Raw genomic sequence first — 13,711 nt, 5'->3', positions numbered from 1 at the left:
GCCTCGACTTAGTAGCAAGAGTGGCATCTAGCGTTGGCTGGGGCTCTACCTTTTGCCGCGTTTCGTAATTGGCGACATATCAACACTAAACAAAGAGTAAGCAAAAATGACAAAAACGATCTCGGGCGTTCTTTTTTGTTTAATTCTGAATGCCCGAAAAAGTTTTATTATTTTTTTTTTCTGAGATAGCGAGGAAATCGTCACAGAACTGCCACTTGAATGAGCGTCTGCAGAGATCGGCAGGGATTATGCTTGGGTAAGGTTCCGAAGTTATAAGTAGTACACAAATGGTTTTAATCTGCGACATTCATTTTGTTTTCTTTCAAGACAAAGCAGAGTTGGCACGATTGTGCTTTATTAATGTTTTGCTTTCTTTGCGTTCTGAACCCTTCAACCTGATAAACCGACACGACCTTCTATTCGTGGGTGCTAAGCTTCCGCATTCCGTGCATCGAACTCTAATATTTCACCGAGACGACGGTGGGAGCGCCACGTATTTCTGGAATCAATTATTCCAACACACTGACTTCAGCGGCTTATAATCTAAGAAAATTCACTGAATCTGAAAAATACCAAAAAAACAATATTCAAACTGAAAAAAAAATATATTTTTGAATCGCTCGGATTATTTTAATTCAACAACTGATTAATATAACTGTTTCAACTGGCATCGATAGAACCAAAATGGTTAGGTCACTTATTCAACTAAGAGCAGAAGTCTTAGCATCAAAGCATTCTAACAGAAGCAATATTTCACCAATGTTCTTAGCAAACCCGTCTGAAGGCCTGTAATGTTTCCTCCTTACTACTAATCCTTACTTTTATATAGCGTGTTATTCTAATAGAGCTGTTTCGGCCAGGGGGATTGGTGGACAGTGTGTTAGCGCATCGCATCGCGGAGCACGTAGAGCGAAAGTTCGCGCTGCAGAATCCAGGGATCCTTAGCTCAGTTCCCACACCTGCCCGTTTTGATGTGAACAAGTATTTTACCGACGTGCGGTCGCGTATCACCACTGCGCGCTGCACATTAGAGACCCTAACCAAGCAGTCATATTGCACTCGCTAAGCTTCTCAGCCATAGCAGTGACACCAAACACCCATCGGAAATGAGTTACTTCCTGCGGCCTAAACATAGCATACACACAGTTTTACTGTCTCGACCTTGAGAGTTCCTGTCGCTTTTTGACGGCTGTGGTCTCCTCCTGACATTGACTGCGAGTCAGTCTCTTCCGTCGTCGTCACTCTCGCTCTGACGACCCGCGCACGAGAATTAGGGGCAGTCTTTCCGACGCGCGACCTTCCGCCAGTTGGTAAAGCTCGTCCCGGTTTCGCCTCGACACAGCCGGCTTGCCGTCGACTCGAGAATGGGCCACGCACGGTGGCCGATGTAACAGTCCTTGTGTCATGCTGTTAGCTCACGCCAGTTGGCAGCGAACAAGTTGGCGCCAAGTGTTATATGTTTCTCTGTGCGGGCGGATATTTTGCAACGTTCTACCGTGCGTTTGTTCACTCGTCGTTTTCTTGCATACCATCGACACGTTCTTAGTTACTCCATTGTAGACGGAGACCACCAGGAGCGTTGGAATAAGCGGTGGGGAGGAGGGCGGGAATCGACCCCCCAAAGACACTTCGGAAAGGCACTTAGAAGGGAATGCGTATACGTCTCACACCGCTAAAATGATGCCTCGACGTGGACAGGTTTTGCGTTGTTGGAACGGCTGGATGCGCCGCGGCCTCTGAGTTTTGCCCTTTGAATTGGGATGTGTGGCTGGCGCCATCTATCGACGGGAAATTCCCCGAGCGCAAGTCCAAACAGATATCTCGATTAGGGATGCCGCGAACCTCCCGATGTTCGAGTTCGAAAGGTTTCGAAAAGTTTTAAACTTGGTAAATTCCGAATTCGAAAATTTCGCAACTTTAGAGCCCCGCTGCGTTTAGAATGTAAATAATTTGATAAGGTCAAGGTTTCTGAAAGTCCGAGTTCGAAGATTTCGACTTTTTTGACAGGTCGTGCAACAAATGCAATAATTTCGAATTTAATTTAGATTCAAGGTAGAAAAATTTGAATATTTTGAATTTATTCGAGGTTGAAGTTTGGAAAGTTGGAAAGTTTTGATTATAAGTTCGAAGTTTGAATTTCACGGATCAAGATAAAATTCTGCAGTTTCAAACTAAGACTTCCTGAATTAATCTAAAAAAATCACGAAATGTGCTACAAATTTCACTGAAAACGTTGCCCATTTCTCTTATGCCGTGAATATACTCCTTCCACCTCAGGTAGAAGGTGTATTTCTCGTTATTTGTCGTGACCCATAAAACAAGCGTTGAACTTGTTGAACGGTTGATCGAAAAGTCCTGAGGCGGTCAAGTGAACGTACTTCCTACATATTTGCAGACTAGTAGCAATCCGATCAAACGTTGCCTAAATTCAATGCTGGCGTAAGACAAGTAAATTTACAAGACAACACTTGCACACCAAGGCATCCAGGCTTCCTGAAAAGGTTTAGTTGCTCTGGGCGTTTATTTTCGGCGGGAGAACCCGTGGGATGGAGAAAACACTGGCACTGCACCCGGCACAAGTCAAGCTTGACGAGAATGCAACCAGACTAAGTTAGGGAACCACCCGGCGCCCTGAAATACAGCTGATCAGGCAACGACCGGTTGATATCGGGCTAATCATACTGCCGCTGCCTGGAACTTTACTTCTTTGCCGAATATAGATAATGGCCGCTCTAAAATGCAGCGGGTCGCTAATGATAATGAAGTAAATAAGCACCGATTAAGCGTTCGCTGTAGCGCATCGGCGTCGCGCATCGCACGTGCCTTTCCTTGATTCACATCACACACAAAAAGCATACACATAAAGAAAAGACCATTCACACCAGCGGTGTGAATGGTCTTTATGTTTATGCTTTTTCTAGTTCAGCTGGCCTTAAGTGAGCTATGAAGGACGCTTCCAGCGAAGCGACTTGGTTGAATTTCAATCCTGCAAATCATGGATCTGTGGGCCCACAGGTTACCCCGGGGCAACCTGCAGGGTTGTGCGCGGGAGAGGCTCTGTGGGGAAGTCGGTAGAAAAAGGTGTGAGGTAATGACCACTTTGGGGGCCGAGGGCTCCCCGAAGTGGTCATTCGGCGCTTTACAAGCGAGTCGTTTGTGGCACAATCAGCTAAGTACGACTCTAGTGCAATTTCAACGCCACTTCACACATTGACATCTTGTGTTATTTATATTTGTTGCCGCAAACCTATGGGGTGAACTTGGTTCGAACTTTGTCAAACTTTTGTTCAGAAGTTCCAAGTTTCTAGAACTTTTAAACTTAGCAGATTCCAAAGTTTGAAAATCGTTAAATTTCTTAGCGTAAAAATCGGAAGTTTGAAAACAATCGAATTTCTCGGCGCCAAAAAATCGAAATTGCGAAAATCTTTTATTTTATGTAAAACGTTCGATGTTTCGTGGCGAACCTTTCGAATCCCTTGGTCTTGGGCCTCAACTTCGCAAAACGTTCGCGGCATCTCTAGTCTCGACGGTGTCCGTGTCTCGGTAAGGCTTTGGTAACCATCTCCCTCGGCGTCGCGAGACTGAGCGACAGCCTGGATCGCTCAATGCGCATGCGTTCTCGGACGCGGGGCGTCTCCACCGCTAGGGAAGGAGTAGGTGCTGTAGGTGTGTTGTCTAATGAAAACTAGGGGAGTAGAATGCATTGTCCTTAGTAAAGTACCTGTTTCTAGTAAACAGTTAGGAGAGAGGGGCGATTCTCTTCTTTCACATCTCCCAAACACTTCCGACGCTACTGGAGACCATTCGTGTCTGCCATCGCAATTTCTTTAGAAGATACATAATGTGAATTCTCTGTATCAAACTCCGCCAGATGTTCAAAGTATCAAAACGCGGTACGCAAAGAATGAAGAGACTGACAGTCTCAATGACATGCCCAGAACTGATAGGCCTAGTGTAGGTGAAGGGGCTGTTGGCGGTGTGCTAACCGCTTTTCAACGCAGTCCTGAAAGTCCACTCGCTGCATGACGTATGAAACGAGTCGATCATTGGCTGGTACAGGGCGCAGCACAATGGACGATAACAATTAATTTTAATTTTTTTTTGTTAAGACAAAACTAAGATACTGCTGAACTACTATGTCGGTAAAATGTAATCCTCTTGGGAACCAATTTGTGTAAGAAAATTTTTAATTCGTCAAAACATTGCCTGAGCGAAATACAAAACTGCGCCAATCTTGTGTTCGTACTCATTGCACCGCGCAGTATAGGGTGCATGCAATTAAGCACAAACATGACACTGCAGTGTTTTTTGTTTGTTTTTTTCTCTTGCCAATACAGGGTTTTGACGAGCATCAAACATGATCGCTTAAATTGGAGGTCCTAAAAAAACACTTTTCCCCACAAAAGTAATTTTGATTTTAATCTTCACACTCCTGGAAAAAATAAAACAAAAAATTGGTGATCTCCTGTTCAAAGCTAAGGAGGTGGCGTCTGTAAACGTAGTGAGAAATGGTTCCGATTTGCACTTTGCACCAACGTAAATCTTACCGCTCCAGAAATCTGCGGGACGGCACAATTTGAGCCTAAAATTATATTTGCTATCGGAAGTTAATTTACATCTAAAGCGTCGACGACACAGCCAAATGATTTTTCGTTTATTCGAGATTCATGCACGGCGACGTCACGATGCTTTGTTGTCGCAAGACTGGCGGGAAACCTTCTTGAGCTTGATCCAAACACCATCGCGAGGATTGGCAAAGATGAACGAAGTCTTCAGTTTAAGTTGATCCTCCTGTAAATTGCACACACAGACAAAATTAATAAGGTGAAGTTTGAGATCGCTTGAGAATAGATTTTATCAATTTCCTTATCTCGGGAATATTGAACTAAGGCTTCTAGGAATTATCATAAAGTGTATCGCACTAGTCGGTTTCTCAAGTCGTGAATTGTAACTCTATGCGTAAACCCCAGTTTCCTTTTTTTTTTTTTCGGGGGGGGGGGGGGGGGGGATTTTATAATTCAAGAATAAATAAATTAAGAAATATACTTTTGTATCACCGAGGAGCTTGCTATTTCTCGCTGAATTAGGAAAAAGGAATATGCGTAGCATTTTGAATTTCTGAGGCGTTTATTTTTACGGAAACACAAGGCTAAACAAACCCATTGGTCTGTACAGCAGATCCAGTCACGAAATAAACCAGTATTTCACTTACCCCAATGTGCCTCTCGTCGAGAAACAAGCTGTAGTTTGCCAAGATCTTGGCAAATGCGATCTTCAATTCCAGCTGAGCAAAACGCATGCCCATGCAGCGCCGTGGTCCATTTCCGAATGCTTGGTACTGCACGGAGTTCAAGATTCTCTTGTTACAAGCGCTGAATCTGCGAAATTTCAAGCGAAATTACAGTGATTTTACGGTGACAGCCACGAAACCACGTGCAGCTTCACAGGCCGGAAGTTTACCGTATACGGTATCTAAACACCACACCGTAAGGCAATTTGCTTTGACTACTTCTGTTGAAGTAAGAAGAAAGCAACTGAAAGACGATAACAATACAAAATATAATAATTGAAATCGCTATTTTTTAGTTTTTATACTGTCACAAGAAACACTGTTTCAGCCCTGTCCGTTTAATATTCTTCTATCAATATATTTCGAGGGTCTGAAGTACCCAGTGTACTGGATCACCAAAGTCAGAAAAGTAATTTTCCACGGTCGGTGTTGATCTTCGCTACTGTGTTAGTTCGTCTACATCTGTTGAGAAATTATTAAAGACGCTGACGCCTTTAAAGTTAAGCTTAAAGTTACCACGAAATAGAACTTGGCGTTGGGCCGCAAGATGTCTTCTATTCATTTAACTACTATGTTAATCCACCCTATTGCCGAAAGTGATTGTTGATGAGGATTACCGGGGAGGGGCGTTTTGCAAAAAGCGAAAGAATGCAGGCGAGCTGGTTAAGCCGGGGGGGGGGGGGGGGGGGTGGCTTCTCCGTTACTTTATTTCTACGTGTCTCACTCTTTAGATTATAGAGGAGGGGGGGGGGGGTAGTTTTGAAGCTTAATACCACGTTTTAGCACATTTTATGTTTCATCATCTGTGGCCATGCAGATTCTAAGTAGAATCTGCATCGCGAACAGGTAGCTTTTGATAATTTCGGAAATGGGCTCTCACTATGAATTCGGCACACACTACACGAGATTAAAGGGCAACTCCGGCCAAAACTCGAAATGAAATAAATTACTGGTATCGTTGTAGTGACACAAAATACGACCCCAGCCAATATATTACGTCCGGGGGACGCCGCATTCTCAAGTAATGCCGATAATAAAAATGCGACCCGCAGCGAGCCGCTGCTTTCGGTTTTGTTGGCCGCGCCCCAAACAAAACTTTGAGGCGTCGATATCTTTAAGACTACGCACAATAACGAGAAAAAAAATTACACCTTGCAATTCAGGGATGCTGACTGCGCTAAAAACAGTCATAATCCCAGAATCAAAAGTATAGACCGGAGTTGCCCTTTAAACAAAAGTGATCATTCTACACAGGTAGCACGCCCAAGAAACACCAGCTTGGCAAAGGCTTGACAATCCTTGGGGCCTAGCTTGGGCCCAATACGGTTTTGCTCCATGGCGTTAGTTATGTGCCAGAGTCCTTCTTTTCGGTGTTTCTGTGGCGTTTCTTTGGTGCAATCATAGTATTACCAAAGTGCCAGACTTGAGGCAAAAGTGCCACGTATGAACCGAAAAACCGTCAGTGAAGACTGAAGCTGGCACTTGTTTGGCACTTTAGGTCCCAAGTTGCTGCATGAAAACAGAACAGCAGAAGTGAAGCCCATCTTTGGCACTTGTTTGGGAATTTCGGCCCAAAGATGCCAGATAGCAGCCAAACTACCACAGCAGTGAAGCCTAACCTTGGCACTTGTTTGACGAATTAGGGCAAAGATACTTAAGGCCTGTTCACACTCTTGCGACCGACTACGACTGAGAGAGACGAGATCTCTTAAAACTTCTTAAATGTTTTTAGAATGAGGGAACACACTGGCATTGTGGCGCCATCTATGCGGTGACCCTGGAACTGCATTTCACAAGAGCGAAAGTTTTGCGGGATTTCCGAAGTCAAATGTGCGTAATGCCCATAGAAAGGCTCGTTTATAACATTGACAAAAGTTTTCCGAGCCAAAAAAAGAAATGATAATGCGCGAGAAATAAAAAAAAAATATGCCGGACCGCCGAGTTTACACTGCTCCCCAATAGATGGCGCCAGTGTGTTTTCTGGTTTAAGAAGTTTTAAGGAACCCAGGTTTAAGAGGTCGCAAGAGTGTGAACGGGCCTTTAGACTCTGGCCTACTTCGACTCTACCTGGGCTTTTTCGGGCTTTCTTAGGCCCTAGATTTTCAGACAAGAACCCCATTTCGCCCAGAAGAACTGTACTGCCTAGGTATAATTATTTTCTTGCAAAAACCATCTCGTGTACGCGCACGTCTACGTGCACGTGCATGGTGGGGGGGGGGGACAAGGGTTTACCACCGCACCCAGGGGCCGCTACAGACCGCCCAAAGTCGACACAAAGTCCCAAGCGCGCAACAGCGCATGAAGAATAGGCGCGAGAGACTATAAAAGGGGGGCACGCCCACGGAACGATAGGGAGACGTACCGGGAGTACGGAGACGTGGAGGTAAACACCATGGCATCGTTGTAAATTAATACTAACAAACCATTCCTGTTATACTAATAAATGTAGTTTCTTGTTTTGGTTGGAAACCCCCAATTTCATGTTGTTTCTTCAAGGTGGGCATGCAACAAGGTAACCCTTCCAAAATGTCGCACGGTGAATGAACAGGGAAAGCTATTTTAAGAACTAGGAGGCGAAAAAAAAAAATCGTTTTAACGTTTCTCAATTTTGTATATCTTACCGAACCGTGACAAAACGAAGCGATATGTCCCGTGTGAAATGAAAATAATACCCTTTGTTGACGAATGTTGCCTGCAGGCAACAAACCAAATAATAATTGTGTTTCTTTAACAGTTTCGTTTTTATCACTTTATTAATATAGCAGTGTGGCAACAGTCTTGAAGATCGAAACTATACAACGCATCTAGTGAAAAGTACTGAAGTTATCGAGAAAAAATAAGTTTGGTGCGCAAATACGCGAATACCGAGAATGGCGGAACGGCGAAAAAAATGGATCTGTTTCTCTCTTGCCATTAATATTCAACGAAAGATGACCGTTTTACTTAAGGCTATCATCGTATGCGCAGATATTATTGACATTTTACAGTGATCCATATAAGTTACGCAAGGCAGCCACCTTCGCACTTTTGCTTCGTGTTGCCCACAGGCAACAAAGCCACGATTTGCAAGTTTACCTGAGGATTTTTTTTTTCATTTTATCGCTGTTTTTTTACTTGACTTGGTTAAACATGAATATCTAAAAGTAAATGTTTTAAGTAATTTTTGTATATCTCGTCAATATACGTCAATATATGTATACGTACCATACTAATGCAACATTCCACGCAAGGTCACAAACGTTTAGAGCGTTGAGCTCCACTTTGAACTTGGAGAGGACACATACGTGCAGTCCTGAAAGCAACTTTGCCTCAAGATTTCAACAAGAATGCGTGTCTAAGCCAAGCACCGCAAAAGTAGCAACTTAGCGGCCATTAACCGAAGCCTAATTAGGTATACTATAGGCCCAGTTTCCAAAAAAAGACATGATTTTTTTTTCTTTTCGAACAAACATTTAAACGACTTTTGTGTGCATGCGTTTATGGGACTGTGCTATCTTAATAAACGTTCCAAACTCTGGACTCGCACCCGAATCGACGACTTATTTAATAGTTCTCCGTCATTTGCAATTAACATGTTAATGCCTCTTAATTTTAAGAGCTTAATGATGCCGGAACAATCATAGGGCATGCTTCACACTCTTCAGTATTTTTCTGTACATTAGAAAATTTCATGCGCCTTTTCTTGTCGGTGCTGCAATGCACCACACTTTGCAGTTGGTGGGCATCATTGGTAAATAAACAAGCAAACACACGAATCTCTCCAGTATGTTAAGTAAACGTTCCAAGCTCTGTTAAAAATAAAATCTCCGATCGGGACTGACGCGTAAAAAATCCTCTAAACCATTGCATCTTTTGTTTGTGTGTCTGTGTGTGCTGGCTGCTTTTAAGATACTTGGTCAGCTTCTTACCTGTCCGGGTCAAAGGCTTCAGGTTGGTTCCAGAGGTTGAGGTCGTAGTGCAGTTGGTGCACCGGAATCAAAATAGTCATCCCGCTAGGAATCTTCAGACCCTTATAGTGATAGTCTTTTTCGCAGGTTCTCGTGATAAATCTGTCACGTGACATACAAAAAGAAAAATGGCTGACATTTTAAGCTATATAAAAGAGCCAACCAACGGCCAGTCCAGTTTTCTGCTTTATGCAAAGAATTTGCCAACAATCTTTGATGACTACAGTCACATCTGGAGTGGCAGCAGGATGAAAGATTTGCGCTAGCAATTGTTAGGTCACAGTTGAGCGCATACTAACATATGACAAGCGCTACTAACACAGGCAGTTCGCTGAGACGCGCGGTCTTTAATTGCTGCGTAATCAGTGTGCCTATATTTGAGAGTGTCTCCGACTGGTTGATCGAGGTCACGTGGTTTATGGGCTGCGTTTCCGATACAAGCTGCGTGGAGGAGGCAAAAGCGTCGATTGTCTGCAATCTTCCCTGCATTGCTCTGCATCCAATACTATACCAGGGAATACGTCTTACTCCGCAAAAAATCAAAGCAAATGGCCTTGGCGCCGACAGCTTTTGCGTGGTTGTAACGGCTGGAGGCGCACGACTTCGGGGTTTTCCCCTTTGAATTGGGAGGGCTGGATGCCGCCATCATTGTTGGAAGTAACGCGTTGCAAGTAGCGACGTTATTTGGTAAGCGTTAGAAATTTCAGTAACGGACTAACGTACTTGTTATATTTCTGATACCTCTGTCAGACAGGCACCTAAAATTACCTTTACGCCTAAGGCATTTAGGATCTTCAAATGACCTTTAAGTTCTGCCGTGCCAGAGAGCGCAAGTAAACGTTAAAGCACGTTCACGCTAAAAAAAATAATATTTTCGCGATATAAATAATTTTTGAAGTTTTTCTTAAGTAAACGCAATATTAAAAAAGACAAAAGGACGATTTCAGTGGGTAATCCAGTCAGCTGAACAGGAAAACACGAGGACACGAAGGAAAGGACTGGAGAAAAAAAAAATTGGGTTGTGTGTGTGTTTATACAGCCTAGAACTTGGTCTGCCTCACAGGGGCGACGAGTCTCCCAGCTGTAGATGAGAAATTTAGCCAGTGCGGTACAGCCGCTAGCCTGGGGTCTTTAACGTGCATCACGCAGTAGTGGTGCACGACCGCACGCCGGTACGATGCTCATCCAGATCGAAACGGGCAGGGGTGGGGCTCGAACCCAGGATCCCTGGGTTCTGCAGCGCGAGCTTTCGCTCCACGTGCTCCGAGCTGGTGTGCGCTAGACCACTCGGCCACCGATCCCCCAACGAAAGGACTGGACAAACACAGCAGTGTGTTTGTCCAGTCCTTTCCTTCGTGTCCTCGTTTTTCCGTGTTCAGTTGACCCGATTTCCAACAGTATGTGACCAGCTGAACTAAAACCCGTGACGAGGTCAGTCGAGTTATTACAACAAAATCCACTTTAAACGCAAACGTAGTTTTTTTTTTTTTTTTTGCAATTGGCGGTTACCCTGATCGTTTCCCGCTCCAGCTTCTTTTCTGTGCTTCTGCTACGCAGCTACGCGTTTTCCCTGCTCAATTCTGCGTCGTGCTCACGCTTAAATTTCATCGCACGCGTCCACGTCTGTTCCCTCGATGGATCTTCCTCCCAATATTGATCCGGCTACGATAGACCCCGCGTCTCGCATCGCGTTCCTGATGTCCCTGCGCGCCCTACCATGAAGGTGCTTCGACATCGATGAATGGTTCTTTGCTGTCGATCATGGATGCTTTGACGACTATCAGTTCCGACGTTCAATCTGCCCAACGAGACGCTGACTGCCTGGAGGAAAGGCTCCTTGCGAAGTCGTATTAGCGCCCAGGTCGCTTCAACGCTCCAGTGGAAGCGCGGCGACTCCTTAGTCCGTCGTTCGACGTATCGCACGACGTGAGAGCGATATAAATATGTATATATGTACAAAAATATATTAAATATATACAGTATAGCTAGCAATGCAGTATTATATGGAAGATAAAATATAAAGTAGAGGAATAAAAGCTAGACAATTATGGTTATAAGGAAAATCGAGAGGAGGAAAACCAAAGTGCCGAAGCGGACGATACGAGCAGCGGGACAACGAGGCCTACTAGATAGCTCGGGCCGAGAATACAGAAAACTATTAGTAGAGCTGATTGATTTTGGGGGTTTAATGGCGCAAGAGCTACGAGGCCATCTGCGCCAAACGATAGTGACAATCAGCATGCTTTGGTGAGAGTTTTAACAAAGTGCAACCTAGGATTTGGTAAAGCTATATTTGGTATAAAATGCCAACGCTACTAAGAAAGTCTATTACCCTGCTAAAAGGGACTATGGGATTCTCCCCCAGCAGGAGGGCCGGATGAAACGGGATCTGTTGTTGAAACAACTCGGGAAAATAAATACGATGCTTGGGCTCCAGAGCGGGACAGGACCACAAGATATGCAAGATTGTGAGAGAATCACCACACTGATCACAAATAGGAGGATCTTCCCCCCAAAGTAGGTACTTATGAGTGATGAAAGAATGCCCAATTCTCAGACGGCACAGCAAGGTTTCATAAAGACGACTCTTGCATGAAGAGCTTTCCCAAGCTCCAAGAACAGGCTTTGTAACGTGGAGCTTGTTTTCGCACTCCCTGTCCCATTCCAACTGCCAACAACGGAAAAGTGATGACTTTACTAAAGGCTTTATATCCTGATATGGTAAACAGAAAGACGATTGGACAAGGTTTCCCACAGACCCTGCAAGCCTGTCGGCCTTCTCGTTGCCTTCTATGCCAACGTGACTAGGTACCCAACAAAATGTTATGCTTTGACCATCATGTAGAGCAGCGTTGAGTTTACTCTGAATTTGTTGTACAAGCATGTTTTTAGTGTCTTTAACAGAGCAAACTGCAACAATCACACTTTGAGAATCAACAAAAAGAACAGCCCTAGTTATTTTCTTATGTAGAATGTAGTCTATTGCCATTGATACTGCATAGATTTCTGCAGTAAAAATGCTAGCAAATGAATTAAGTCGCTTAACTTTAGAGAAGCGTTCTGAATACACAGCGCAGCCAACGAAGGATGAAGTCTTGGCGCCATCTGTGTAAACGTGAAGATAACCATCATAGTTGATTTGTACTTCACAAAACTCTTGCAGTATTACAGCATGGGAAATGCCATGTTTGTTAAATTTTGTGAGCGACCAGTCACAGGCAACTGGCAGTGTCTTCCAGGGTGGAATACGGTCGTCGACATTTCGAATGAGGCCGACCTGGTCCAATGAAAGATGCAGTGAAGTGCAAAGTTCTTCAATGCGGGAGCTTAATGGTGTCACAATGCTTGGCTTGTTGTTAAAGAGACGGGAAAATCTCGACCTTGTAAGGGAAGAATAAGTAGGGTGTTGAGGGTCAGCCAGAATCTTAAAAGCATACGTTAGGCTAAGATAAGTTCGTCGTTTGTTCAGTGATAGCTCATTAGCTTCTGCATATAAACTGGAGACAGGGGATGTTCGGAAGGCACCAGTTGCTAGTCTCAACCCCAGGTGGTGAACTGGGTCCAACATTCTGAGGGCAGATGGCCGGGCCGATCCATACACTGCCGCACCATAGTCAAGACGAGATCTTACAAGAGCATTGTACAACCGTAGAATACATTTTCTGTCAGAACCCCATGACTTATGAGATAGAACTTTCAAAAGATTCATAGACTGAAGACATTTAGTTTTTAAAGCTTTCAGGTGTGAAATAAAATTAAGCTTTTTATCAAATATCACACCAAGAAATCTGTGCTCTTTCCTGACAGGTACAGGGTTTCCATTTAGTTCCAGTGATGGGTCCAATGACAGCCCACGACGCAAAGAAAAGGGCACACAGACTGTTTTGGATGCAGAGAACCGAAACCCGTTCTCATCAGCCCACTTGGAAAGTTTGTTTATGGCTATCTGCAACTGGCGCTCACAGCTGGAAAGGTTACAAGAGGAAGACGAGATCTGTATATCATCAGCGTAAAGAGAATATGAAACAGAAGGAGGTAGCAGTCGTGCAATTGAATTCATTTTTAGCACAAATAAAGTTACGCTCAAGACTCCCCTCCTTGAGGGACTCCATTTTCTTGCACGTAGGAATCAGATAGGTTGGAGCCAAGACGAACTTGAAAAGTCCTGTTTGTTAGATATTCCCTTATGCATTGCAGCATACGGCCACGGATATTACATGCATACAGATCTTGAAGAATCCCATGTCTCCACGCTGTATCATATGCCTTCTCCAAATCGAAAAAAACTGCGACACAGTGCTGCCGGTTTACAAATGCCTCACGTATAACAGTTTCCAAGCGTACCAAGTGATCGAGAGTAGAACGACCTCGGCGGAATCCACACTGGTTGTTATCAAAGGCCCTCTGCTGTTCTAATACATAAACCAGTCGCCTGCTTATCAGCCTTTCAAATGTTTTTCCGAGGCAGCTCGTT

The 13,711-nt window shown here is 44.2% G+C and overlaps 1 protein-coding gene across 1 annotated transcript in view; it reads right to left on the bottom strand.

Annotated features, from left to right (window-relative positions):
- Positions 1–4,680: 4,680 nt before the first annotated feature.
- The window catches only part of LOC8039496 (cytochrome P450 3A9-like), a 39,112-nt gene continuing 30,081 nt past the window's right edge, over positions 4,681–13,711 (bottom strand). The window contains exons 6-8 of the mRNA XM_042291408.1: positions 9,199–9,339; positions 5,213–5,378; positions 4,681–4,791 (exon numbers count right to left, since the gene is read on the bottom strand). Of these exons, the coding sequence (XP_042147342.1) occupies positions 4,681–4,791; positions 5,213–5,378; positions 9,199–9,339 (418 nt within the window). The remainder of the gene's footprint in view (positions 4,792–5,212; positions 5,379–9,198; positions 9,340–13,711) is intronic.

Source organism: Ixodes scapularis, unplaced genomic scaffold (assembly GCF_016920785.2).
Source record: "Ixodes scapularis isolate PalLabHiFi unplaced genomic scaffold, ASM1692078v2 PGA_scaffold2__306_contigs__length_199485367, whole genome shotgun sequence".
Taxonomy (NCBI): domain Eukaryota; kingdom Metazoa; phylum Arthropoda; class Arachnida; order Ixodida; family Ixodidae; genus Ixodes; species Ixodes scapularis.
The sequence above is the reverse complement of the archived record's forward strand: the minus strand, read 5'-3'. Positions and strand labels throughout refer to the sequence as shown.